The 27872-nt window shown below is 41.7% G+C and overlaps 2 protein-coding genes across 4 annotated transcripts; one reads left to right on the forward strand and one right to left on the reverse strand.

Annotated features, from left to right (window-relative positions):
• Window positions 1–816: 816 nt before the first annotated feature.
• Window positions 817–5628, reverse strand: LOC136504370 (solute carrier family 40 member 2, chloroplastic-like). 2 transcript variants are annotated; one of them, XM_066499283.1, is made up of 14 exons: window positions 5179–5628; window positions 4352–4559; window positions 4208–4271; window positions 3832–3956; window positions 3666–3755; window positions 3379–3558; window positions 3090–3164; window positions 2817–2918; window positions 2619–2727; window positions 2399–2545; window positions 2210–2316; window positions 2021–2134; window positions 1623–1927; window positions 817–1405 (listed from the first exon to the last, which is right to left on the reverse strand). In XM_066499283.1, exons 1-14 carry the CDS (start codon window positions 5325–5327, stop codon window positions 1402–1404), a joined length of 1779 nt encoding a protein of 592 aa, XP_066355380.1. In that variant the 5' UTR covers window positions 5328–5628; the 3' UTR covers window positions 817–1401. The 2 variants fall into 2 exon arrangements, with proteins under 2 accessions (XP_066355380.1, XP_066355381.1); XM_066499284.1 differs by lacking the exon at window positions 3666–3755.
• A 17185-nt stretch (window positions 5629–22813) lies between these two features.
• Window positions 22814–27856, forward strand: LOC136502698 (pentatricopeptide repeat-containing protein GUN1, chloroplastic-like). 2 transcript variants are annotated; one of them, XM_066497938.1, is made up of 4 exons: window positions 22817–25249; window positions 25695–25908; window positions 26157–26341; window positions 26611–27856. In XM_066497938.1, the coding sequence occupies exons 1-4, from the start codon at window positions 23283–23285 to the stop codon at window positions 26870–26872; spliced, it is 2628 nt and encodes an 875-aa protein (XP_066354035.1). In that variant the 5' UTR covers window positions 22817–23282; the 3' UTR covers window positions 26873–27856. The 2 variants fall into 2 exon arrangements, with proteins under 2 accessions (XP_066354036.1, XP_066354035.1); XM_066497939.1 differs by lacking the exon at window positions 26157–26341 and having other exon boundaries at window positions 22814–25249; window positions 26611–26809.
• The last annotated feature ends 16 nt before the right edge of the window (window positions 27857–27872 follow it).

The raw sequence follows: 27872 nt of genomic DNA on the forward strand, positions 1-27872 counted from the left end.
TTAAAATAAAGCTTCCTTTATCTAAAAAAAAGATAAAATGTTTGAGATAATTAATACTATGACATGCCGTTTGTCAAGGAGCTAATTAATTAAAACTTCATTTCTTCAAATGGGACATATAGGTTACTGAAACAAACATAAAAAATAATGTCAAGAACTAGGCTGCTGGAGTGAATAGTGTCCACAACCAGAGTTTTTACATGAGATGCTTTGTTTTTCTACTTGTATTTGCATTGTAATTAAAAAGAACTTCAAAGTAAAAGTATGGTGAGAACTTAAATGACTGTTTCTACAACAGGACATGATCTATCGTAACTATCTGACACCTCATTGCCGATGAGACAAACAATTCAGCTACAAACCCCTGAAAGACTTAGGTTCCTGTATCATCACAATACAGAGGCCAACTCCACCAAAGCAGAGCTTGCATTTTTTGCAAACAAGAAATGAGTGAAATTTTCGAAATGGCAATAGGTTCATGCCTCATCACTTCATCAGAAATGAGAAAACTACAGTGGAAATGCATTGCAGGTATCATCACAATACAGAGGCCAACTCCACCAAAACAGAGCTTGTATTTTTATGCAAACAGGAAATGAGTGAAATTTTCGAAATGGCAATAGGTTCATTCCTCATCACTTCATCAGAAATGAGAAAACTACAGTGGAAATGCATTGCAGAAGTAGCTTCTAAGATGAGGTAATAAAAAACAGAATTAATTGGTGCTCAACAGGTTCGAACTGGAGACCTTTAGTGTGTAAGACTAACGTGATAACCAACTACACCACAGCACCACTGTGACAGCAATTAATTCGGTTACACAAAGATCGGACTTTACATTAACCAAATAACAAGGAACCAAGATGACAGGAGAAAGAAGACAGTGCATCCACTAAAGATACAGTTACACATTTGGCATGGCTCTGTTCGCTTGAGCTTATAAGCAAGAACCAGCCCTACTTTTTCAGCCATGAAATAGTGTTTTTCTCTTGCAACAAATCAGTTGCAGCAGCAATAAGTCCCGCCGAACAGAGGAGCTGAGGAGGTTAGATGTTATTGACTTCGTGCTACTGTTGGCTGTTAATGTTGGTCTACATCAGCTATAACAAAGCAACGATTAAACAGATCAAATATGTGCTATACAGGTGGGGAGATGAATGAGTATACAAATTGAATTGTGCGCATGGCTGAGACAAAGAGGAGCAAATGCTTCTATCCTAAGTGTATCTTGTATTGAGTAAATGCTTCTATCCTAAGTGTATCTTGTATTGAACCTAAATGTCACACATATCTTAATATCATCATAAGGGTATTGCAGATCCGACAAGCACCACCAGCCAAGTAGGCGCCTCCGTGCCTACAGTTTTCCTGGCTGTGTTGGGGAATATCCTGCCTCATCTACTACCTGCAAGATTTGATGTAACATCTTATTAGGACTGATTAATATTTTATGTTTGGACATTAATAGTAGTAGTTTCTGTTTTAGATAATAGCTAAACTGAAAATCAGGGATGCAAATATCTTGCCAGAGAATAAGAATCCCTTGTCAACTAAAGTTCAAATACTTTTGATCCCGGATTTCTTAATAAAGTAAAAGCATAGATACAAAAATCAATACTTACATTGCCTGAACTTGATAAAGGGGATCAAACATGAATAGTTCCCTCTGCTCATCTGTTGGATTTGTTAACCACCGACAGAACATCCATGCTGCCCCAGCAACTGATGACACAGACAGGATCGCCAAGAAGCCAAAATGGGAGACATCGTTCGCAATTATAGCCATAGCAAGCATGACTAACTCTGCAAGGCTTGCAATTGAAACCTCCATTCCTCCAATTAGATTTGCTTTTGAAGCAGGAACACCTGTCTGGACGATTTGAGTCCCCACAACATCATAAGACATGTGCCCCAACCGAGACAATGCCTGCAGATTAACACAGAATAGATAGGATTACTCAGTAGCATTCAACTAAGTTCTATTGAAAGAGGAAATATGGAGTGAAGATTTCAGTCTTACAATGGATGCTAGGAATATAAGTAGAGGTGTCCTTTGTGAAATTGAACCAGCCCAATACACCGTGAGCGCAATTGACAAGAGTGAAGCTTGAAATATCAATCCAGCAGCCCCCGCCTGTTATAACATTAGCCGTTTGCATGAACTGCAAAAGAAATTACTGAAACAAAACCAACAAGGTAGATGTCACACCTTTAGAACTCCAACTCTTTTCACCAGGCTTGAGGAGATGAATGTTGCAACAAGGCCCATGATAGAGCACAATCCACTGAAAGCACCAACAAGGGATGGACTGATACCTGTTCAAAATTGATAGATATAGTCTTGTAGAGAGCCTTTTAAGGTAGTTGTACAGATTTGAACCAGAGAAGTGAAACCTACCGCGATGCATCAATAATGCAGTCATTATGGCACCTGGAGCAAGTGCAACATTGAAATTTAGGAACACGGTAGCTGCACTTGCAGGTAGAACTGTTTGCTGCTTATACTCATTCCAACCATGTTTGATAGCACTCAAGCTATTTTGAACTGAAGGTTAAACAGACTGTTAGACCATACACCAAAGTAAAATTAACAAGCTAATCATATCAAAGTTCCTCACCTATCCTGCGTACATCTAAAAGATCAGTACAAATAGATTCATCAGTGGTGGTTCTAGAGGAATCAAGTGCATGGCATGAAACTCTATTGATTAGTTGACCCAACATGACCTGAAATTGAAAATACCAAATAGCACTGTGAGGACGCTACGTCTGGCTACCCTATTCAAGTTTTAGGAGTGACGATAAATGTGGTTTACCAGAACAGGGAAACTGCATATCATTAGACCACAAGCAATCTTCAAACAGGTCACAGGATGGTATCTGGACAGAAGAAGGCCAAAAACCGAAGCACCAACTGTCTGCAATCATCCCAAGAAAGGTTATTATGTCCACTCAAAACAGGATATTGTGTTCAGCTATTTGCATCCAACAAATAGAAAATAAGATTGATCAATGATCAGCTTTGTTGTGTGCTGAAGTATCAATGAAATAAGATGATTATATGCAAGTCTAAGAGAGAAAAATCGCACCTCACAAACTAGATCAAGTCGGTTGAGCACAGCATTAGCTTGAGCTAATGCAACAGGCCTGTTTGTTCCTGCTAACTTCACAGAGAAAAGAATTTTAAGGGAACAAGTTGATCAAAGACAACAACAAGCAAGTTATTCTGAAATCTCTATAAGATAACAAACTTTTCCATTTGCACTGATGTAGGTTCTTAGTTCCATCTCACAAATTTATCTTGTAGGAAGGTGATATCAAGTATTTGAGTCAGACAAAGCAACAGTCTACAATAGTAATGGGGATTAGCAACCCTACCAACACAACCCAGTCGCGCTCCATGGACACTCCTAGCGCCAATCCTGCAAGCCTTTCGATAGCTCCAGCTGCCACTAGTGCAATGAACCAAGGTCTCAGAACCACAGCTGTTGTAGAACCATGGCTCAGGTTTCTTAGAGCATAGATGACAGTTGCAGCTGATATCAACTGAGTGGCTACCTGCAAGATCAGATTGCACAAAGAACTAGCATCAATTAAAGAACATGGCAACTTGTCCTTTTTTTTTTGCCAAACATAAGAGACTAGAGAAGATAAAGGACATGCACCTGCACAGCATTCAATGCTGTGTACATGGGTATTCGAGGGAAATGATCCATAAGTTTGCCAACTATTGGAGCCCCAACAAACACAGAAAGCTGGAGATCATCGATTTAATTAGACTACTGATATAGAAGGTTTATCTCAAATTAAATTAATTACAGTGGTAAGTACCTTCGTGAAGAAACCAACAATAGCCACAGGCAATAGGTTTGGATGAAGAATTGCCAGTGCAGCAGGCCAAGCAAAATTCCACAGTTGTTCCACCAAGTTACCAAATAAGTAACTAGCATATAGAGCTGCATCAATGTTGTATGATGTTTAAAGGTTATTTAAGTTCCATGACAGGAAGATCTTAAGGTAAAAAAAATGAATCCATAGGGGTACAGTACAGCTATTGCTCCTTCTGCAAGGCCTTGAATTTTTTAATCAACTACCCATAACATGGATCTTTGTTCTTCCAAGAAATTTGCAGCATATTTGAATAACTTATGCAGTAAGCAGTAACGCAGGTGCTACAATCGAGGTGATCCTGAAAAAAAAAACATACCGTATAGTCCAGCAGGATGAGCAGGAGTGGATGCCAAAGTATGTTGCTCTCCTTCAGACAAGACCTGTATTATAAACAAAAAATTACAAAAGGAAAAAAGAAACCATTCGACAAAGAACATCAGTAAGGGAAGAAGATCCATACCGGCAACTCTTCAAAATCAGAAGGACAGGAAGCCCTATCATGCAGCGGAAAAGGACTAGAATCTAGAACATCTCCTCGAAGATTAACAACTGGAATGGAGCATACTGATGGCAATGATGGGTGATCATCGAAAGTTTCTTCTTTATTTACAGTACTAACATCAACCTCAATGTTTGTAATGTAACACTCCGGGACAAAATTTTGTAGCCTGGCAAACACACACATGCAACATGTTAGTGGTCTACAGAATCTTAAATCGATGGAAATTTCAAGAGCAAAATCTAATACAAGAAGACAGCATCATGAGCTCAATCAGCTGGACCCCGAATGCTATTACAGTGTTTCTAGTCAATTAACCTCCCTTGTCCCCACCGGATTCAATGTTGAACACATCTATACCAATAGGAAAAATTTATACACACATGCAAGGCAACATAATTTAGCTTTCATTTCCATAACCGAAAGTAGCAAAAGCTATAAAGGAGCCAGAAGCCCAGCATCCACAGCAAAAATTAACCATAAGAAACACACTTCATGACACATTTCAACTCCTGATTCCCACATCAAGCATCCCAATGGGAAGAACCTAACCGACCAGTGTTAAGCAACCTTCCCCAATCTCAACCACCAATCTTGCACATGAATCGTCCCCAGTTCAAATCCCCTATAAGCTAGGAAACCACCCCTCGTCCACCTCGCGAGCTCCAATATTCGAAAGAAGGAACCTTTCTCCTCGCGCACTAAAGCACCCAAAAGGAGCCGCCGCGTTTTGCGGCGAGAGCCAGCGCGGGCCGGCAGCAGCAGCAAGCAGATAGACACACACTCACCTGAGCGCCGCGACGCCGAGGGACGAGGCAGTGGGCCTCAGGCGCAGCGTCCACGCGCCGGAGAGGCGGCGGCGGCGACGGACGAGGGACGCCTGTGGCGAGGCGAGGAGAGCGGAGGCTGCTGCTGCGGCGGCGGCGCGACTACTCATGCAGCCTTGCACAGGACCAGGCGCCGCCGGGGAGTTCAGGCTCGGCACAAGGTTCCGGAAGCATGTGCCTGCAGGACTGCAGCCTTATCTGATGATGAGGCGGAGGCGCGGGGGCGAGAGGGCGGAGAACCAGAGGAGAGGAGCGAGCGAGGGGGCGCGCCAAGCTGCCCAACTCCAATCCAGGGGAGTGGACAGTGGAGGGGAAGATGGAGGAGAGATAGGAGGGGCCCTATCAGCCGTCTGATGATTTTTCTAGCGTTGTGATGTTAGATGAAAATCCCAGAATCAGTAGAGCGAGAGATGTTCCGTTCTGGAGCACTGCAACTGCCCGGGAATCTCCGTGGAATTTATAGTCGCGGTTTGAGTTGCGATGCATTACATGGCCTCAGGTTTTTTTTGGCCATAAAAAAACCCACAGGACACAGATGCCTTGAAATTCCGTTGGGAATCTCGTCCAGTCAAAATCACCCTTGCTTTTATCCTCGAGAGAAGTCCGAATGCACATAATGTCAGGCCACAATATTTTTAAAAGAATATGCATACTATGGGTCTAAAAAATTTCCATACATTACTCTCTTTCCTATAATAAGCGTCGTTCTCGCTTTGAGTCAAGTCAAATATTTTTAACTTTGACCAAATATATACAAAGAAAATATTAGTATTTATACTACATAATTAATATCATTAGATAGATCGTTCAACCTATTTTCAAAACAAATTTATTTGGAGATACAAATGTTGCTAATATTTACTATAAATCTAGTCAAACTTAGAAAAATTTAACCGACGCGGATACGATAGTGACACTTGTTTTGAGACAGAGGAAGTATGACGAGGATGTTATTATTGATATAACTAGGTTTTATTAGTCTATTTAATTAAATTAAATCAAATAAATTCAAAGCTCCTGTTTAATGCTACAATTTATATGTTTTAATGAATCTGAGGGCAATGACAGGAATATGTTTGTTGAGTTGTGCTCAGTGTTGATATATGTACATCGTCGCATCGAGTTGTACCGAAAATCGGTATTGACACCACAAGTCATGTTGAATTTTGCCAGAAGCTAGTATAAAGAAATGACAAATCTTCACATCATATCAAAACTCTTCATTAGCTAGAGTTTACTTATTTAGTCAACACGATTCATGCTGCTATAGAAATGATTTTCAAAGGTGCTTTTTTCTAAAATACAGCTTTATCAAGAACTGTTTCTAAAAATGGTTCTAGAGACAACTTGCCTCTTAAAATCGTTTTTAAAGGCGGTTGAGAACATTAGCCGCATGTAGAAATACAACTTGTGGAGATGGTCGAGAATATATGGCCTGCCTCTGAAAATTGATGTAGCATAAAAAACTCATAACTTTTTCAAATCAAGTTTAATGAAAACAAATTTTATATTAAAGTTGCAAAGATCGAAGAGACTCACAACTTTATCGTTTAAGGTTTTTTATTTGAAATCGTCTAGGATCTCAAAAGTTTTATTGAAGTTCCAAATTTTAAGGTTTTTTTGAATTTTTTAAACAACCTCGGATGGAGAGACACCCTAAATCAAAATTATAGTTCTCTACTAGATCTAAAATTTTGTAGGTTTTTTTCATTTTAAGTCATTGTAGGTCTCAACGGTTTGATTTAAGTTCTAAAATTTTAAAATTCCATTTTTGAATTTTTCAAAAGACCTTGGGTGGAGACACACCATAGAACAAAATTAAAGTGCTCGCTCAACTAGATAGAAAATGTTACCGTTCAAACTTTTTTTAATTTACATCATTTAGGGTCTCAAAAGTTTGATTTAAGCTCTCAAATTTTAAAATTTAATTTTCTTAGTTTTTCAAACGACCTTGATAGAGAGACACCCTAAACTAAAGCTGTAGTGCTCGACTAGATTAAAACATTGTAGTTCGAACTTTTTTTTCCATTTGACGTCGTTTAGAGGCCAAAATAGTCCGTACATGATTCATAATATTATTACTATAGGATAACATCCTATACTCAATCACAATTGACTTGTTGCATGGTGGTTATATAATTTGGCCTCGTAAAGGGCTTCAGATCTTAAGTTTGATCTCCACGGCATGTGAAAAAAACCCATGACCTGTGTGATGAGCAGACACATGGGTTTCCTAGGGCTTCTTCTGTTTTTTCTTTTGCTATTTTTATTATCATTTTGCATTTTGTAAAAAACAATTTCTAGAGGCGCGGATCTTGTCGCCAATACTTTACATATTATATTTGACTACTACCTCTCTACTATTAATTGATGCAGCTCACAAAGAATGAAAACTAAATTGTGCACGCATCGATAAAGATAGGACTCTTCTGAGTCTGCCTCTATCCAGGGTTGCTTAGACGGAGCTGGCTAGGTGTGGCATATTATGGCATGGATCGTTTTTGATTTAATGTCACACTTAATTTTAAGGATAAAATATGATACAAAATCTTATGTGCGTCCACAGATCAGTCACACATATAAGCCAATAAATTATGAATGGTATCATCACAAATGTTTATTACATCATGAATAAGACAGAGTCTTCGCATGAATATAGCGGAAGAATAAAGAAAAGATCTCTCGCGGAAGCTCCATATCATAGGGACGTCAACTAGTTGACCACAAGTCTAGTAATCCTTAGAAAAATTATCATTACCATAGCCATCTGTTATACATCCGGGATTTTTATCTAAATAATGAAAATAAAAAAGCGTAAGTGCATGTCGTACTCAACAAGTGTAACATGGGGTTCATGAGGCTCAAAAGGCTTGACACAGGTTTAACAGCGTTCAGCTTTTAGTTGTCACAATTTTAGTTCAAGAGTAGTAACAACTTGTTTCAATTTCCAATGCAAAACACATGATCAATGTAAACATTAATAATGAATAGCATAAACAGATAATTCTTAGTGATCATCTATTCCGTAAAATGTTCCAAGACCGCTCATGACCGTGAGCACGGCTGATATACCAGTTTTACACTCTGCAGAGGTTGTACACTTTCACTGTGAGTCGTGATACCCATATGTCCGGATTAATTACTCCCAAAACACTTCCAAGGTGAGCAGACAGGGGTCACTGTAAAGTCTTTCAAAGGTTCGTCTAACAAGTTAGAACCATTAGATTCACTCAGCAAACAGATGTAGAGCCCCCTTCCCAATGGCACAATGACGCGCAGCCTATACACATGGGGACATAGACCGCACTATACCCGATTCGTCAAGCCATTCTTACGCCAATAAAGATAACCACTAACAAGCTAGAAAATATTCTCGTACTGAGGTAAAGCCAGAGCCATATAGCCCTCACAGCTATACTATAAGTCCCGGATAATCACTTACAGATAAGTCCTTAGAGAGAGGAATCTGAAGCATTTAGAAAGTAGCTAAACACTCTAGCCCCCTGTTCTCAAGTTGCTAAAAAATCATATTTTAATATTTATTGCATATACCATTAGTCAAGTTACAAGATCATGGTTTAATTGAGCACTAGTTAAGGTACCCAAATGCATATCCCGTAGGTGATAAGGTATAAGTTCAATTCTAGGGAATCCCTATCAAGACGTCACATGCTGCATGAATTTAATGTATTGAAGTAAATAAGAAACAAGGATGATCACATGTTATACTTGCCTTAAGCAAAGTACTCCTGTTGATTCGGCATATTAAAGTAATACTCTTGATCTCCCACGAATTGCTCACCGTCTATACTCGATAATCACAGCAACATACAAGCATCCGAAAGCAATCATGCATAGCAAACAAAAGCTATAAATTAGAACAGTACACCAACAGCATAAAATCAAGATGAAAAGTTTGGAAAACCAATCTACGTCTCACTACGAACACACAGATGCGAAGATCACAAAAATTGGAGCTAAAACAAAAAAGTTATGAATTAAACAAGATTTTATATAGTAAAATAATAGATTAAATCTAACCTCAAATTTTAAAAGTTGAAAACTTACTTAACTGTAGTATAAACATGTAGATTATAGAATTACGAATCTAACGCAACTTGAACAGATCAAATCAGAGTTAAAACAGAGATTTTATGGCTAAAACAAATCTAGTGGCAAAACTGTAAATTGTTGAAAACGTATTTTAGATCTAACCGAACCAAAGTACGCCTTCAAAAGAAGAAAACAAAATCTAGAAAAGACGCTATGGACCACGGGTTAAGACTCAAATAATTATAAGGGGGTTTTTCAAAACCACTAGCGAAGGGGTATCCTTCGATATGGGCCGTCGGATTAGATGTGGGCGGCTGAGATTGAACCAGGTGAGAGGCGACGATGGCCGGCCAAACAGGACGGGCGCGGTGGTGCCATGGCCAGAACAGAGAGAAGCTCGCCAGAGATGACGGTTAAGAGCCTACGGTGCACGGTTTTCTGAATGAAGAGGTCCAGGAGAGAGAGGAGAGGGTGGGAAACTCACCAAAACCAAAAGAAACAAGCAGAAAGCGACGAAGGCAGCGCGGCGCTCGACGAGGCAGACAACAATGGCGGTGGCTAGGGCTAGGCAGCAACGCGGCATCTCGGCGAGGATGGCTGCGGCGCTGGAGCTTGGATTGGGAGGCACGGGCACGGGGCATCCGGTTTTTATGAGGCGGGGACATCTTGGGCGACACGGCAACGGACGACGGCGTAGCGAAGCCAGAAACAGCTGCACGGTAGAGTCCAGCTCGGACTCGATCCGAAGGAAGAAGGAGCGCTTGATGGGTGGGCTAGCGCGGTTAGCAAGAGGGAGGAGAAACACGCGGGGCGTCTAACTGGGCCGAGGCGTGCGCTGCTAGGCCGTGCAGGAGGAGCGAGACGCGGGAGATGGGCCAGCGTGGGGAAGCAAGGCCGCGCGGGAAGCGGGCCATGAGCGGGAAAAGAGAGGCAGGCCGACTAGGCTAAAAGCAGGGAAAGGAGGAAGAGAAATTTATTTTCCCTTTTCTAATTTTTCCAAAGCAATTTCAAAATGCAAATTCAAATCAATTTGAAATCCGACTTCAAACCAAGCAATACAAAATAATATACGGCAGCATGAATGCACATACATAGTTGTTGACCTATATTTGATTTTATTTTGATAAAAAATATTATTTTCCTAAATTCAAATGCCCACAAAAATGCATAATAAAACAATTTGTCCTATTTCAAAATTATTGTAAATTTTAGGGTGTTATAATTCTACCCCCTTAAAATAAATCTTGTCCTCAAGATTCAGACGATGCTTACTCAAATAATTGTGGGTATGTTTTCCTTAGATCATCTTCTCTTTCCCAAGTGGCCACATCTTCTGTATACCGATTTCACTAAACCTTACACATCTTTATAACTCGGCTCCTTATAACTCTTTCTGCCGTCTCCAAAATTCTTACCAAAAACTCCTCATAAGTGAGATCTTTCTTAACTGTAAGTTCCTCCAATGGTATCTGCTCCTCGGGTACACGCAAACACTTCTTTAGTTGAGACACATGGGACACATCATGTACACTTGACAAACTCTCAACCAATTCAAACTAATAAGCTACTTCACCATGTCTCTCTAAAATCTTGAAAGGCCCAATATATCTTGGTGCTAACTTTCCTTTCATGTTAAATCTTCTCACACTTTTCATAGGTGACACCTTCAAGTAAACATAATCCCCTACTTCGAAAACCAATTCTCTTCTCCTAGTGTCAGCATAACTCTTCTATCGAGACTAAGCCACTCTCAAATTATCTCTGATCATCCTTACTTGTTCTTATGCGTCTCTTAAAACATCTGGTCCAAACACTTGAGTTTCTCCTGTTTGATTCCAAAACAACAGGGTTCTACACTTTCATCCATACAAAGCTTCGAAAGGTGCCATATTGAGACTCTTTTGATAACTGTTGTTATATGAGAACTCTGTATAAGGCAAACTCTTGTCCCAACTTGTACCGTACTGCAATGCACAAGCTCTCAACATGTCCTCTAATATCTGATTAATCCTCTCAGTTTGCCCATCTATCTAAGGATGATATGCTGTACTAAAATTCAACTTTGTTCCCAACAAACTATGTACTTGCTGCCAAAAATTAGATGTAAATTAAGTACCTCGATCAGACATAATTTTCTTAGGAACTCCATATAGACACACTATCCTCTCCATATATAATGCAGCCAATTGGGGACCAGTATAGGTAGTTTTGACCGGTAAGAAATGAGTAACTTTATTTAACCGATCCACTATCACCCATCTTGAATCGTAACCTCTCTGAGTATGTGGTAACCCCACAATGAAATCCATACCAACTTCTTCCCACTTCCACTCAAGTATCTTCATTGGTTGTAGCAATCCTACAAGTCTTTGATGTTCAGCTTTGACTCTCTGACACATATCACATAAAGCAACATATTCAGCAACATCTCTCTTTAGTCCGTACCACTAATACTTCTCTTTCAAATCCAAATACATATTGGTACTCCTAGGATAAATAGAGTAAGCAGACTCATGTGCCTCATGAAGAATTGCCTCTCGTATAGCCTTATCCTCAGGCACACATAGTATTTTCCCAAACCAAAGAGTTCTATTATCATCCATACGGAAACCTAGTGCCTTACCAATCACTATGTTTTTTCGCTATCTCTCTCAACTTCGCATCCTATAACTGGCCCTTACATATTTCTTGCTCCAATTTAGGCTCCAACACCAACTCCACCAAATTAGTGACAAAGCCCAAATTCAGTCGCTCAAACTCCGCACACAACTCACTTGACATCGGAGCCACTTGACCCTCATTACCATAACTCTTCCTGCTAAGAGCATCAGCAACAACATTCACCTTTCTAGGATGATAGTGTACCTCTAGATCGTAATCTTTGATCAACTCCAACCATTGACGTTGTCTCATATTTAGATCCGTCTGAGTGAAAATGTATTTTAGACTCTTGTGATCAGTATAGATGTCACTCTTGTGTCCAATAAGACAGCGCCTCCAAATCTTCAAAGCATGAACCACTGCTGCTAACTCCAAGTCATGAGTAGGATAATTTAACTCATGCTTTCTCAACTGTCGGGATGCATAAGCCACTACTCTGCCTTCTTGCATAAGCACACATCCAAGACCTTAACAAGATGCATCACAATAGATCAAAAAGCTCTTGCTCAGATCTAGCAAAACCAATACTGGGGCTATAGTCAATCTCTTCTTCAGTTCTTCAAAGTTAGCCTGGCACTCCTTGGACCACACAAACTTAGCATTTTTCTCCAACAAAGCTGTCATAGGCTTGGCAAGTTTAGAGAAACCTTCTATAGTATCTAGCCAATCCCAAGAAACTTTGAATCTCTCCCACATCGGTTAGTGGTTTCCAATTCAATACATCTTTCACCTTGCTTGGATCTACTATGATTCCACCATTAGAGACAACATGACCTAGGAAAGAAACTTCCTTCAACCAGAATTTACACTTGCTTCGCTTAGCATACAGCTTGTGTTCTCTGAGCTTTTGTAGGACCAACCTCAGATGTTCAGCATGCTCTTCTTCTATTTTGGAGAATACCAATATATCATCGATAAATACCACCACAAACTTATCTAAAAACTCCATGAACACCTTATTCATCAAGTACATAAAGTATGCATGTGCATTGGTCAAACCAAAGAACATAACGGTGTACTCGTACAAACCATACCTCATAGTAAAAGCTATCTTAGGTATGTTAGTTGCACGAATCTTCAACTAATGATAGCCAGAACAAAGATCAATCTTAGAGAAAACACAAGCACCTCTCAACTGATCAAACAAGTCATCAATTCTAGGTAGCAGGTACTTGTTCTTGATAGTAACCTCATTAAGTGATCGATAATCAACACACATCCTCTGAGTACCATCCTTCTTGTCAACAAATATAACTAGTGCTCTCCAAGGTGACGAACTAGGATGAATAAAACCTTTCTCCTGTAACTCCTTTATTTGTTTCTTAAGTTCCTCTAATTCATTAACCCCCATTCTATATGGATGCTTAGCTATAGGTGTAGTTCCAGGTAATAATTCAATAATAAACTCAATATCATGGTCAGGTGGCATACCTGGCAAGTCATCAGGGAACACATCTGGAAACTCATCTACCATGTGGTCCTCCTTGTTGATGTTATCATCAAGCTGGTTCATTATGGCTGTCGGCTGCTTCTGCACTACAACATCAACACTGATTCTTTCCCCATTCGGTGCGGTCACAACAACTACCTTCTCCTTACATTGAATCACTGCTTGTTGTTGCATCATCTAATCCATATCCAGAATCACATCAATATCAGATGTTCTCAACACAATGGGGCTCACTTTAAACTCTACCTCCCTTAAGGATAGACTAGTTGGAAGGCAACGATAAGAAGCTTGCATACTACCTCCCGATGAGTTTACTAATAGAGGATTTTGCATGACACATAATGGTATGCTATGGTTTCTAACAATTGCTTGTGATATGAATGAATGCGAAGCTCCAGAATAAAAAAGAACAGTGGCAGGGGTTGAGTTAGCATCGAACATACCGAGCATGATTTCTGGTTCTACAAGCACCATCTTGGTAGACACATGGTTCACCTTTCCTGTGTTGGGTGCTGGCTTCTGATAACTATTATGCCTTTAGGGGGTTTGCTGGCTGGGCTTCTCCGGGCAGTTATAAGATAGGTGACCGTCTTTACCACAATGAAAACACTTGCTGGGAGTGCTAGGGGCACTAGTCTTCATGGGAGTGTTGTGAGGCACTCCTTGTCGTGGTGTCTGTTGGCCACTCTGCTGCTGGGGATGATGATTTCCATTCTGTTGTTGGTTAGGGTTGCGCTGAGGGTACCGACCACGATTCCACTGATTGGGTGGTCCCTGGAACCTCTGCTAGAGGCCTTGCTGAGGACTGGTGCATGGACGAGTATTGCTCCTAGAAGCCTATCCCTGAAGCCTCCTCTTCTTGGCCTCCATCTCCTTGCGCTTGTTGTCAATAATAATGGCGCAATTCACCATCGTCTAAAAATTGGGGTATGTATTGGACATAAGCTAGAGCTGTAGACCATCATACAGACCCTTGAGAAAGCGGCGTTGCTTATTGGCATCATTAGCCACCTCATTCAGAGAGTAACGTGACAACTGAGCAAACTTGTTATGGTACTCAGCTACAAACATGGATCCTTGCTTCAAAGCTTTGAACTCCTCCTGCTTGAGCTCTATCAATCCCTATGGTATGTGGTAAGATCTAAAATTCTCTCTAAACTCCTGCCAAGTGACAGGAGGAGCATTGGCGGGATGTCCATACTCAAATGAATCCCACCAGTCTTGAGCTTCTCCCTAGAGCTATCCTGAAGCGTACAACACCTTCTATTGATCATCGCACTGCGCTATGTTGAGGTATTTTTCCACTACACGAAGCCAATCATCTGCTTTTAGTGGATTAGTGGTATGAGAGAACACTAGGGGATGGCCCTTCAAGAATTCACCATGCTTATCACGTGGTGCTCCACCAACTAGATGGTTCTGCTGATTCTGCACCAACGCTTGCATAAGCTGTGTCTATACTGCCAGAAGTTACTCAATTGTCGATGGTGGTGGTGGTGGTGGATGTGGGGGAACACCTCCATGACCTCGACCTCTTTCTCTTCCAGACATCTAACATCCAACACAAATATTCAAAATTTAGAGATTTCCAAGTTAGAATACATTCTAAAAAATTTCTGGACGAGTTCCAACATCAGTAGTTCAGTAAAACAGTCATATCTCGAGTTCCAGATATCCAAAAGAGATGTAATTTATACGGTTGGAAAGCTTAAGAAATTATATACAACTTTTATTCAGACCACATTCCTAGATTATGTCGTTAGATTACTTGAATATAGAATACAACCGAAACTATTCCAGATTACAGACTGCGCAGAAACTTTTATCTTGAAACAGCGATATCTCACAAATCAGATTAGATATAGGGGTGATTCTAGAGGCATTGGAAATATACTTAAGTCTAGTTATTTCCATAAAAATTTCAAAATTTTGGTCAAGTAGATTTTAATTGACATTGAGATAAGTGCAGACTGCTCCAAAAAATAGATTCCGAGAGAACAAGATATACCAAATCCAACTATTTATTTATTGACTTAAACTTTAATATTCTTAACTATGGAACTTGCGAACATGTCCACAAAGTTCTAGCACTCATTACAAAAATCTAACTCACACATAAACATAATAACAAATCAACTAGGCACACCAATATTCACACCGCACTAATAGACTCGACTAGACTCAACTTGACTCATTCTACTCTCGTTTTATTACATAAAAGGGACTCCAACATCTATGGGAGAGGTTTATGGGGAAGCTCCTCGTACATCTTTGGCAGGTTAAGGTACACCCTTTGCTTATCTATCACCTATTGGTGTCTCTTAATAGTTTTCTACTGTGCCTTCAACTGATCCTCTAATCAGTGAATCTTTGCTACGGACTCATAGCCAAAGTGTACCATCACTTGGGTAGTTGGGTCCATGCCCTGAGAGTCTATCATTGCCCACTCCAATTTAGGGTGCTAGCGAGGGAGGAATCGATATTGGTCATCCTTCATATCCTCGAATCGACGACCATAGAGACCCATGCACGCTGTAGCGGCTGTATCTTCTATGCTATCCTCCACGGTGGCACAGTGAGCATGATGTGCATAGTTTGAGTCCAACTGGTATGTGCCCTTCTGTTCATCCTTAATGGATATGCACACCCTGGTATTCCAATAGGTGTCTTCTAGAGGGTGCATATGTTCATTGCAGACATACTCCACAACTGCGCCCCAATCTCCGTAGTAGGTCTAAAGAATCCCCATCAGTCGGTGGTGCGAAATGGAGGATTCACACCCTGGCTTATACCAGACCTTTGTCGTCCATCCTAAGGGCAAAATTGGCTCATCCTCTTCAACGATGTCTTCCTCCTCCTCCTCATTGGATAGTAAGACGATCTCGACTTCTTCGGGTTCCTCCTAGACTAGCACAGGCATAGGTACAGGTGTTGGCGAATCAAATTCTTGTTCCTAGGGTTCCTCCTCCTTAGGCTCCATGGACAAACCACGAGGTGGGTAGTAACCTTCGGTGCTGATGCGGGCAGTCTTACTGGCACGAGGCATCTATAGAATTAGATTTAGTTAGATTAGAAGCAATAATTTTTATAATAGAGTAAGGCAAAAGAAGCATAAAACTTTAGCAAATAGCAAGGGTGAGATGGAAAGCATGAAATGAGTGAAGCAAAAGAAGCTAAAACGACCATTGCTAACTAGGCTTGCGTCCTACAGTCAACATAGCTTTGATACCAATCTGTCACACCCAGTTTTAAGGATAAAATGAGATGCAAAATCTTATATGTGCCCAGAGATCAGTCATACACAAAAGCCAACAAATTATGAATAGTATCATCACAAGTGTTTATTACATCACGAATAAGATAGAGTCTTCACATAAATGTAGTGGAAGAATAAAGAAAAGATCTCTCGCGGAAGCTCCATATCATAGGGACATCAACTGATTGACCACAAGTCTAGTAATCCTTAGGGAAATTGTCATTACCATAGCCATCTGTTATCTATCCAGGATTTTTATCCAAATAATAAAAATAAACAAGCGTAAGTACATGTCATACTCAACAAGTGTAACATGGGGTTCATAAGGCTCAAAAGGCTTGACACAGGTTTAACAACGTTTAGCTTTTAGTTGTCACAATTTTAGTTCAAGAGTAGCAACAAGTTGTTTTAATTCCCAATGCAAAACACATGATCAATGTAAACATGAATAATGAATAGCATAAACAGATAATTCTTAGTGATCATCTATTCCATAAATGTTCTAAGGCCACTCGTGATTGTGAGCACGGCTGATATACCAGTTTTACACTCTGAAGAGGTTCTACACTTTTACTGTGAGTCGTGATACCCATATGCCCGATTTAATTACCCCCAAAACACATTCAAGATGAGCAGGCAGGGTCACCATGAAGCCTTTCAAAGGTTTGTCTAACAAGTTAGGGCCATTAAATTCACTCGGCAAATAGATATAGAGCCCCCCTTCCCGATGGCACAATGACGCGCAGCCTATACACATGGGGACAGAGGCCGCACTATACCTGATTCGTTAAGCCATTCTTACGCCAATAAAGGTAACCACTAACAAGCTAGAAAAGGTCCTCATACTGAGCTAAAGCCAGAGCCATGTAGCCCTCACAGCAGTATTGTAAGTCCCGGATGATCACTTACAGATAAGTCCTTAGGGAGAGGAATCTGGAGTATTTAGAAAGTCGCTAAACACTTCAGCCCCATATTCCTAAGTTGCTAAAAAAATCATATTTAATGTTTATTGTATATACCATTAGTCAAGTTATAAGATCATGGTTTAATTGAGCACTAGCTAAGTTACCCAAATACATATCCCGTAGGTGACAAGGTATAAGTTTAATTCTAGGGAATCCCTATCAAAGCGTCACATGCAGCATGAATTTAATGTATTGAAGTAAATAGGAAACAAGGATGATCCTAAGCTATACTTGCCTTGAGCAAAGTACTCCTGCTGATCCGGCACTTCAAAGTAATACCCTTGATCTTCTACGAATTGCTCACCGTCTATACTCGATAATCACAACAACATATAAGCATCCAGAAGCAATCATGCATAGCAAACAAAAGCTATAGATTAGAACAGTACACCAACAATATAAAATCAAGATGAAAAGTTTGGAAAACGAATCTACGTCTCACTACGAACACATAGACGCGGAGATCACAAAAATCGGAGCTAAAATAAAGAAGTTATGAATTAAACAAGATTTTCTATAGTAAAATAATAGATTAAATCTAATCTCGAATTTTAAAAGTTAAAAACTTACTTAACAGAAGTATAAACATGTAGATTATGGAATTACGAACCTAACGTAACTTGAACGGATCAAATCGGAGTTAAAACGGAGATTTTATGGCTAAAACAAATCTAGTGGCAAAATTATAAATTGCTGAAAACGTATTTTAGATCTAATCGAACCAAAGTACGCCTTCAAAAGAAGAAAACGAAATCTAGAAAGACGCTATGGACCACGGGTTAAGACTCAAATAATTATAAGGGGTTTTTTTACAAAAACGCCAGCAAAGGGGTATCCTGATATGGGCCATCGGATTAGATGTGGGCGGCTGAGATTGAACCAGGTGGGTGAGGGGCGACGGCGGCCGGCCGGACAGGACAGGCGTGGCAGCATCATGGTCGGAACAGTGAGAAGCTCACCGGAGATGATGGTTAAGAGCCTACGGTGCACGGTTTTCCGTACAGAGAGGTCTAGGAGAGAGAGGAGAGGGTGGGGAACTCACTAGAACCAAAAGAAACAAGCGGGAAGCGACGAAGGCAGCGCGGCGCTCTGTGAGGTGGACAACAATGGCGGTGGCTAGGGCTAGGCAGCGACAAGGCGTCTCGGCGAGGATGGCTGCGGCGCTGGAGCTTGGATTGGGAGGCACGGGCACAGGGCATCCAGTTTTTATGAGGCGGGGACGGCTTGGGCGACATGGCAATGGACGGCGGCGCGGTAGAGTCGGGCTCGGACTCGATCCAAAGGAAGAAGGAGCGCCTGACAGGTGGGCCAGCGCAGTGAGCGAGAGGGAGGAGAAACACGCGGCGCGGCGCGCGCTGCTAGGCCGTGCGGGAGGTGCGGGGCACGGGAGATGGGCCAGCGCGGGGAAGCAAGGCCGCACATGAAGCAGGCCACGCAGGACGGGAACGGGCCGCGGGCGGGAAAAGAGAGGCAGACCGACTGGGCTGAAAGCGGGAAAGGAGGAAGAGAAATTCATTTTCCCTTTTCTAATTTTTCCAAAGCAATTTCAAAATGCAAAATCAAATTAATTTGAAATCCGACTTTAAACCAAGCAATACAAAATAATATGCAGTAGCATAAATGCACATACATGGTTGTTGACCTATATTTGATTTTATTTTGATAAAAAATATTATTTTTCTAAATTCAAATGCCCACAAAAATACATAATAAATCAATTTCTCTAATTTCAAAATTATTGCAAATTTTAGGGTGTTATATTTAATTAGCGTTAAGACTATGGACCTGTTTGATAGATATTCGATTCTTTATTCTTATCTTTAACTTCATGATTGAGGGTGCCAAAAACGTGGAAAACTAACTCCGGTGAGGATTGAGTGGCAGCGGATAGGTTTGACTGATAAGCCAGTGCTGATAGTGCTGTTAACTGATTTAATATGAGAAAAAAATACTATTCATTAGCTTAAAAAAATACGACTTATAAATTAAGCGAACCGGTGAATGGCAGCCCAAACCGAGCAGCCACGCGGTTTTTTTTCTTCTTCGTCCCGCACCGAAAAAACGTCCCATTATTTTTCTCTGCATGGATGTGACCGAGTATAGTTTCGTCAGGTGCAGGCAGCTCAAACGTGTGCCTTTCTGAACCTGTCACCTGCACCAAGAGGCGAGTGGTTTACAGTTTACTCGATCCACGTTGCATACTCCGTATTTGTCTGTTGACAACGTGTGGAGTCGCTTCCAAGTTCGCTAAGTGCCTGTTTAGTTTTCAAAATTTTTTAAGATTTTTCGTCACATTAAATCTTTGGACGCATGCATGAAGCATTAAATATAAATAAAAAATAAAACTAATTATACAGTTTAGATGAAATTCACGAGACGAATCTTTTAAGCCTAATTAAACTATGATTAGACACTAATTGTCAAATAACAACGAAAGTATTATAGTACAATTTCTAAAAAAAATTCGCCAACTAAACGAGGCCTAAGTTCCAACACATGACAGTTTTGGCACGAGTGTTTAGAACCTACGAAACTCTTTGAAAAAATGGGAAATATTACATATATACTTTCTCAACCACGAATAAATCCTTGGCTTCTCCGCGGTTCGGCCACCGTAGCATACACGGTTCTGCACTGTGACACACACAGTACCAACTGTAACATACATTTTTTTCTACACTGTCGGCTAGGCGCAACGATGAACGATCTATACATTTCTCCCAAATTTGTGAAATCCTAGATGTGTTTTTGTCGGACATGGAGAATACTATCGGTTGCCAATGTGACAGGTGCAAATCATATAATTCCTAATACCTCCTTTCCAAAATAAATTAATTCTTAGAATCATCTAAATTCATACCATCTTAACTTTGACCAATTTTATTGAAAAAAAGTAACATTACCTATGTTATGAAATAGATATATTATGAAAACATATTTTGTGATGTATCTAGTGATACTAATTTAATGTCATGAATATTGGTATTTTTTCTATAAATTTGACAAAACCTAAAATAGTTTGACTTAAGATAATTTAAAAGTTGATTTATTTTAAAACAGATGTAGTGATAAATTTATTAAAGCAATGTGAGTTGCGATCATCAGTTGGGGCCCAGATGAGACATACTCGTGTAGCTAACTACTAGTAGCCTCCAAGCCACCTTGTGAGACAGCTATTGCAATATTTTTGTCCAATATATAGAAAAACAAAAATTGTCTCAGAAGGATTAAACGATATAAAACGTGGGGTAAAAATGAAGTTGTAGATAATATCACATTTATCTGTCCTATGGTTTTTATGTGAGTACCCATAAAGATGCATTGTGGGGGGCAATGCATCCCATAATCTTAGAGGGTTTTCAAAATTATTTGAATTCAATTCATAAAACAAAGTGAAACTTATTTTCTTGCTGGACATGCGCTCAACACACTAATTCGGTTTTGGACATTTGTTTAGTTTAGTGCAGGAAAATTTTCTTCATTTATAAGTTGAAGATAAAACCACTTCGTCCACAACATGTAAGATTTTTTTTATTCAATTGTTAGACACCAATGTAAGTATCCAATTAGGAGCTGCCATAATTGCTTTAACGAAGGGAATGAACAAATCCCCCCCCCCCCCCTTGTTAGTTTTGTCCTTAAAATCCCTATATTTGTGGACGAAGGGAGTAAATAATTATTTATCATGTTATGTGAGAGCAGTTTAGGTCTTTTTCTTTTACATTAACCTTGTAAGAGCTAGTGACTGAGCAAAAATTTTTTTTTGCTTTCAACAAAACAGAACAAAAGGCCTCTTATCTAGTATTCTTATCAGGTCTGTCGCAATATAAAACAACCATGATATAAACTCGTCATACTAATAGTGTATGAAAATTTAAAAAACAAAATTGGTGCAGGATGATCATACCCTTTATGGTTGTTTATATTTAAACAGGTTTACAAAAATATAGTAACTCATATTATCATATTAAAATAAAACCAAGCAAACTTGAACTATATACCTTGGATGATTCTCTAGGAAAAAAAAACTGGAGGATAAGTTTTTTATCTTTACCTTTTAAAAGGAGTGAAAGTACTCTAGGATTATGGCTAATTTTTTTGGATAAAGGAAAAAAAGCGTTCCAACATCTGCACCTATGAAGAAGTGCATGCAGCCAAGGATTATGGCTAACTGTTTCCATTATGCAGTATGAAGGTGTTGACTTTGTCTTTAGACAAACTGAAATATGATAGACCTTACATAAAAAGAAAAAGAAAAAGCAAGCCTATATGACTCACTGCGTTTTACACTGCATTTGTGCAAGTAGGAAAGAAATAATGTACACATATAGATTCATGATTAGAAGATTAGTTATCTAAATCTTTATCTAAAAAAAAGTTGAACATATGTATCAATGGTTTACAAAAAGAAATAATGTTTATTGCTTTAGTTGCAAACATCTCATAGAAGACCAAATCAAACACAACAAAAATTCTGATATCTTTAAAGACTGATCTAGCATCAAATTATCATGTTTCCACCTTATAATCCTGCTAGGCTGTCTCATAGACTTCTTAACCTTGTCAATGCCGTAGAAGCAAAGAGGTACTCTTTGAAAATTACACCTAGAAGGTTTCGAAAATTACACCCAATCATTTGCATTCTTCACGTTCACTAACTCTTTCTTCTCTTTTTGGAGCAATAAATTTGGCGTCAACCTTTGGAGATGCAGTATCCAAACACCACACCATTTGCAATTAAATAACCCAGCCAAGAAATATGAACAAATTCCACGACGGAGTTTGTACCAGTTCATACGGAATTTGCCCAAACAAGACCAAACCGCCCTAAACGGAGGAAAGAAAAGTGCAGGCAATCAACGACTGCCCGTAGCGGTTCGCCAGCTCAGCAGCCGCCTCGGCGGCCACCCAGTCCTCTGCCACGAAACGCGCCAGCTCAGCTGCGCTGCCCTCCGGCCCCACATGTCATGTTCACGTTTCGCCTGCGTCGCCGAAGCAGAGCGCTTCCTCGAACCACGCGGCGGACAGCAACCTCCACGACTGCAGGTGGGCCGTAGAACTATGGGCCCGACATGTCAGTAGCTCAGCTCAAGAAAAAATCTGTACCAAACGCGGTAGCCCGCGGAGGAAATCCTGCGAGGTGACTGCGGGGCCCACGCAAAAGTCCAATTTTTTGTTCACTTTTTTTTTTCTTGGCGTCTTATCTCTTTCCTTCCTCGCTTCGCTTCCCTACCCACGCCACGCGTGTGTTCTTCGCAGCCACCCAATCCCCGCCTCGCGAAATCCGGCGCCAAATCCCCTCATCTTATCGTCAAATCGATCGCCAGCGGGCATGATGGCCCCCTCATCATCGCCCCTGCTGCCGCACCGCAGCAAAATGACCCTGGTTTAGTCCTCAAAATCCCGCCTTTCTTTCTGGTGCTCTGTCTGGCTAGTATATCGTGTCGCCGCGCGAGGACCCGGAGACTCGATTCCGGTGTATCTCTAGGCTGATCCGGCTGGGTTAGGATTTGGTGGGCGGGGATTAGGGGTTGTGCAGGTGGTGTCTCGTGGAGGAAGAATTCCGTGGGAGGATTAAGGATTTTTGATCGAGTTCGGGGAGAAGGGCGCGGCGTTTGGGAGGAGGTGATTCTCGCGTGGTTGCGTGCTCTGGTGGGAGGCTGCTGCGGCTGCCGCCGGGATGCCGACGCACTTCACGCCGTCGCAGGCGCACGCCGCGTCGCACCACGCGGCGCACCACCACCACCACTCGGCGGCGGCGGCGGCGGCGGCGGTCACGGCCACGGCCACCGCGCGCCTGCACGCGTCCGCCGCGCCGCCGGCCTCGGCGTCGGCCGCGGCCGCGGCGCTGTGCCCGCCGCACCTCCTCGCGGCGGCTTCCCCGGCCGCCTCCTCCTCCGCGGCGTGCCCGCCCGCCCACGGCCCCATCTTCGTCGGCCCTGGCGCGCCGTGGGCGCAGCAGCCCCAGCGCGCCGCGGCGGCGGCGGCCGCGCTCGGCCCGGAGTTCCGCCGCGCGCGCACCACCAGGACCATCTCCAAGCGCACCCGCGGCGGCGGCGGCGGCGGCGGGGGCGCGCAGGACCGCGGGCGCGTGTCCTCGGCCGCCGCGGGTCGCTGTGTTGAGAAGCTGCTCCGCGTCGCGCCTGAAGATAGGCGAGGGCTTGGTTCGGCCCTCACGTCCTTCCGGGGCGAGTTACTTGGTCCTGAGGACTACTGCCAGGTTCTCCGGGACCTCGGCGACAGGGATAAATCCGCACTCCGTGCGTTCGAGGTGTTCTATGCTGCACTACCCTTAGTTGGGGGTGGTGCTGTTGACAAGGGAAAACTTCTGACTGCCGCCATTGGTGCACTTGGCAAGATGGGCCGGCCAGACCTCGCCAGGAGGGCTTTTGATAGTGGCATTGCAGGGGGCTATGGCAACACGGTGTTTGCGCACTCTGCGCTCATCTCAGCTTATGCCAGGAGCGGGCTTGCAACTGAAGCCATGGGGGTGCTTGAGTCGATGAAAGGTGCAGGCTTGCGGCCTACGACGGTATCATACAATGCAGTGATTGATGCATGTGGAAAGGGGGGTGTTGACCTTAGGTTCACACTCGGGTATTTTCGTCAGATGCTGCAGGATGGGCTCTGTCCAGACCGTAAAACGTTTAATTCACTTCTTGCTGCATGTAGTCGGGCTGGGCATTTGGAAGATGCTCGCACTGTCTTTGATGAAATGATCCATCTTGGTAGTGGGCGTGACATTTACACTTACAACACATTTGTCGATGCTATTTGCAAGTGTGGCAACATGGAGCTGGCTATGCAAGTTGTATTGGATATGGAAGCAAACAACATCAAGCCTAATGTTGTTACATATAGCACGCTTATGGATGGATTCTCCAAACTGGAGAAGTATGATGAGGCACTCAAGTTGCGTGAAAAGATGAAGTCTTTGGGAATTCAACTGGACCGAGTTTGCTACAACACCTTACTGGCCATATATGTGAAGACAGGGAAGTATGATGAAATCGCTACTGTGTGTGAAGAGATGGAGAATTTGGGTATTGAGAAGGACACTGTTACTTACAATTCCTTGATTAATGGCTACGGAAAGCAAGGACGCTTGGACATGGTTGCTTTCCTTGTTCAAGATATGCGGGCACAAGGTGTAGCTCCTAGTGTGCTGACATACTCAACTTTGATAGATATCTATTCAAAGGCAGGAATGCATGGAGATGCATTTAATGTCTATTTGGATTTTAAGGAGTCTGGTCTAAAAGCAGACGTTGTTCTTTTCAGCTCTTTTATTGATACATTGGCCAAGAATGGTTTGGTTGAGTGTGCTTTGTCTTTGCTTGATGAGATGATGAAGATGGGTATCAAGCCAAATGTTGTAACCTACAACACAATTATTGATGCATTTGGCAAGTCTAAGATTCTTACTGAGGAGGATCCTGATATTGGGCACATGGGAATTGTTGGGGTTTATGGCGGTCAGATTGTAAGGGCCACTAATCCAGTGGCAAGAGGAGGGCGCTCTGCCACTGATGTTAGGATGAGGAGGTCACAGGAATTATTTTTCATTCTGGAATTGTTTCAGAAGATGGTCCAGCAGGGTGTACGGCCAAATGTTGTAACATTTTCTGCGATCCTGAATGCTTGCAGGTACATCTGTATCGTTTCATTGGAGCCCTCAAATGCTAATGTTGTTCTAATTCTTTGTACTGAGCCAGTGTCTCTAAAAAAATACACTTTCATGCACTGTATCAGTCGGAAATTCAAGAATTGCCACTGTGTTAACCTGGACATTAAACTGTTTTTAACAACTTGAACTAGATAACTTCAATATGGGATTTATGTTTACACTGGTTAACCTTCAGCTTTCATGTATTTCATGAATACACAAGATTACTCTATATTCTACAACCTATCTTTTTTTATACTAGAAAAAAGCCATGTTCAATGTGTCCTAGTGTTATTCAAAACAAATAGCACAGAAGTGAAAGACGACACTGCAAATTTATCTAGAAATCACATTTATGTAAGTGTGCCTCTTTAAGTTCTGTGTGGGTTCTAACTATTTGCTTCGTTCTTGTTCTTGTTCTTGAAGTCGCTGTAATAGTTTTGAAGATGCAGCCCTTTTACTGGAACAGCTTCGCTTGTTTGATAACTCTGTCTATGGGGTTGCATATGGGCTTTTGATGGGCCATCGAGAAGCTTGGTCTCAAGCACGGTCCCTCTTTAATCAGCTGGGTCGCATGGATTCTCCAACATCTTCTGCCTTTTATAATGCTCTTACTGATGTGCTATGGCATTTTGGCCAGGTAGGTTTACTCAGTATATACTCGGATTCAAGTGTAGTTATTGTTTATTAGGATTATGAGTTCACTATTTTTTTGTGATAATCCTATTTTGCACTGATAAATTATATTTTAGAAAGAAGACTATTCTATTTCATTTTTTTTAAACTTCAATGATTTGTCACCTTTCAGTCTTCCACCCTTTTTGTTGCATTAGTTACCTAAACTTTTTCCAAATAAGTAATTAGATTTCTGTTCCTGGCCATTTTCAGAGGCAAGGAGCTCAGCAAGTTGTGCTTGAAGGGGTAAGCCGTCGTGTTTGGGAGAACACATGGGGTGATTTCTGCTTGGACCTGCACCTTATGTCATGTGGTGCAGCTCAAGCAATGGTACATGCATGGCTCCTGAATGTGCGGTCTATTGTCTTTGAAGGTCGAGCTATGCCTGAATTTTTAAGGTACTTGATCCTTCATTGTGCAAATCTGGAACTGTAGGCTGGGGCGAAGGTACACTATATGTACGGGGTGCAAATGCACCACCCAAAATTTGAAAAAAACAGTAGTTTTGGCTTAAATTTCACCATATATGCACCCTCCCTAATAGAATTATATGCACCCACAAGGCAAGTGCATCACCCTTCAATTTGCTCTAGCTTCGCCACTGACTGTAGGATAGAATCTCTTGGCTTTGCCTGAACTGACACCATGTTTTTTTTTGTCTCTGCAGCATTCTGACAGGTTGGGGAAAGCACAGCAAGATAGCTGGTTCAAGCACTCTCCGTCGTGTCATTGAAGCATTGCTCCTTTCAATTGGAGCGCCATTTCTGGTCGAGCGCTTCAATATCGGAAGGTTTGTGTCACCCAGTGCTTTGGTGGCTGCCTGGTTGAGAGAGTCTGGCACCATTAACATCCTCCTCCTCCGCAATGAGCGAGTGCAACATGCAAACCCATCCAATCTGGTACCCAGGTTACAGGCGTTGCAGTTGTAGCCCCTAGATTTCATCTCGTTGTCCCTGGTAGGGTTGGTTCTGTCACAAGCTTTACTCTAGTTTTTATATTCACCTTTGTTCAGAAGATCGTAGTGTATCATAGGCTCAGGGAATAGGTCGCTCTATTAAATCCCAGTGTTTTAGGCCGTTTTAGCCATGAATGTAATGTTGTAAAATTGTCAGCCTGCCTTACAACTCCTTTCATCAAGATAAAAGTGCAATTTCTTCACAATAGGAGCTCCATGACTGCCGACCTCGGACCCGTGCTTCTCTTCCTTAATTGCAAAGAAAAGCTCCTTACCTTGGGATGGCGATTTGTCACGCCTTTGGTCAGTGATGCCCTTAAGGCCTTGTATCTCTCTTTCGGTTTGTTTGATGAAAGCTACACTTGCCCATGGATGGTGACACATCCATCGCTTTCTCCCTTTGGCTCGTGATGGCTTTGCTGCTTTGAGAGATGCCAGCTTTGCTGGAGATGCAAAGAGCATCTTCTCATCCATGAGCAGCTTGTGGTTTGTGGCCCTTTCTGTGTGGCAACAGCTCAAGAGGCTGTAAAAGCTGGAAAAGAGTGGTGAAGAGCAGTGCAATGTGTTTTCTGCTGAATCAGATTTGCAGCTGTGGCCTATATCTGATGTTTCATCCTTCATAATTGGACTTGGAGATGGATACTTTACATGGGGTATTTGTGAGCCATGCAAATGGGTCAAATTGGAGCTGGAGTTCTGAAAATTGTCTTTTCCTTCACCGGTTTGGATATTATTAAGTCATTGAAATGACATCATGCTCGAGGGCAGGGTCAAAGAAATACAAAAAGAATACCATTTTCTGTGTGACAATCCAGGCCAGAGAAAAAGGTGCCCAATTGGTTGGGCATGCAATTGCGATCTGCAAATGTCCTTTTTGCTAGTTTGTTTATGTATCTTTCTAAAGAAAAAGCTGATGTATGTATTTGATTAATTGAGTAAGGGGTGATCGTAGCCTGTCTATCTGTGTGCTACTT

The sequence above is a fragment of the Miscanthus floridulus genome, chromosome 14, assembly GCF_019320115.1.
Source record: "Miscanthus floridulus cultivar M001 chromosome 14, ASM1932011v1, whole genome shotgun sequence".
NCBI classification, from domain to species: domain Eukaryota; kingdom Viridiplantae; phylum Streptophyta; class Magnoliopsida; order Poales; family Poaceae; genus Miscanthus; species Miscanthus floridulus.

What these genes read in the sequence shown, in the direction of transcription:
- LOC136504370 (XM_066499283.1), bottom strand. Translation starts at nt 5,327, where the DNA reads ATGAGTAGTCGCGCCGCCGCCGCAGCAGCAGCCTCCGCTCTCCTCGCC. An exon ending in CAGCATTGAATGCTGTGCAG is followed by an intron (nt 3,559 to 3,665) that starts GTGCATGTCCTT and finishes CTGATCTTGCAG; the next exon opens with GTAGCCACTCAGTTGATATC. An exon ending in TGCATTATTGATGCATCGCG is followed by an intron (nt 2,317 to 2,398) that starts GTAGGTTTCACT and finishes AATTTTGAACAG; the next exon opens with GTATCAGTCCATCCCTTGTT.
- LOC136502698 (XM_066497938.1), top strand. Translation starts at nt 23,283, where the DNA reads ATGCCGACGCACTTCACGCCGTCGCAGGCGCACGCCGCGTCGCACCAC. An exon ending in TGCTATGGCATTTTGGCCAG is followed by an intron (nt 25,909 to 26,156) that starts GTAGGTTTACTC and finishes GGCCATTTTCAG; the next exon opens with AGGCAAGGAGCTCAGCAAGT. An exon ending in GCTATGCCTGAATTTTTAAG is followed by an intron (nt 26,342 to 26,610) that starts GTACTTGATCCT and finishes TTGTCTCTGCAG; the next exon opens with CATTCTGACAGGTTGGGGAA.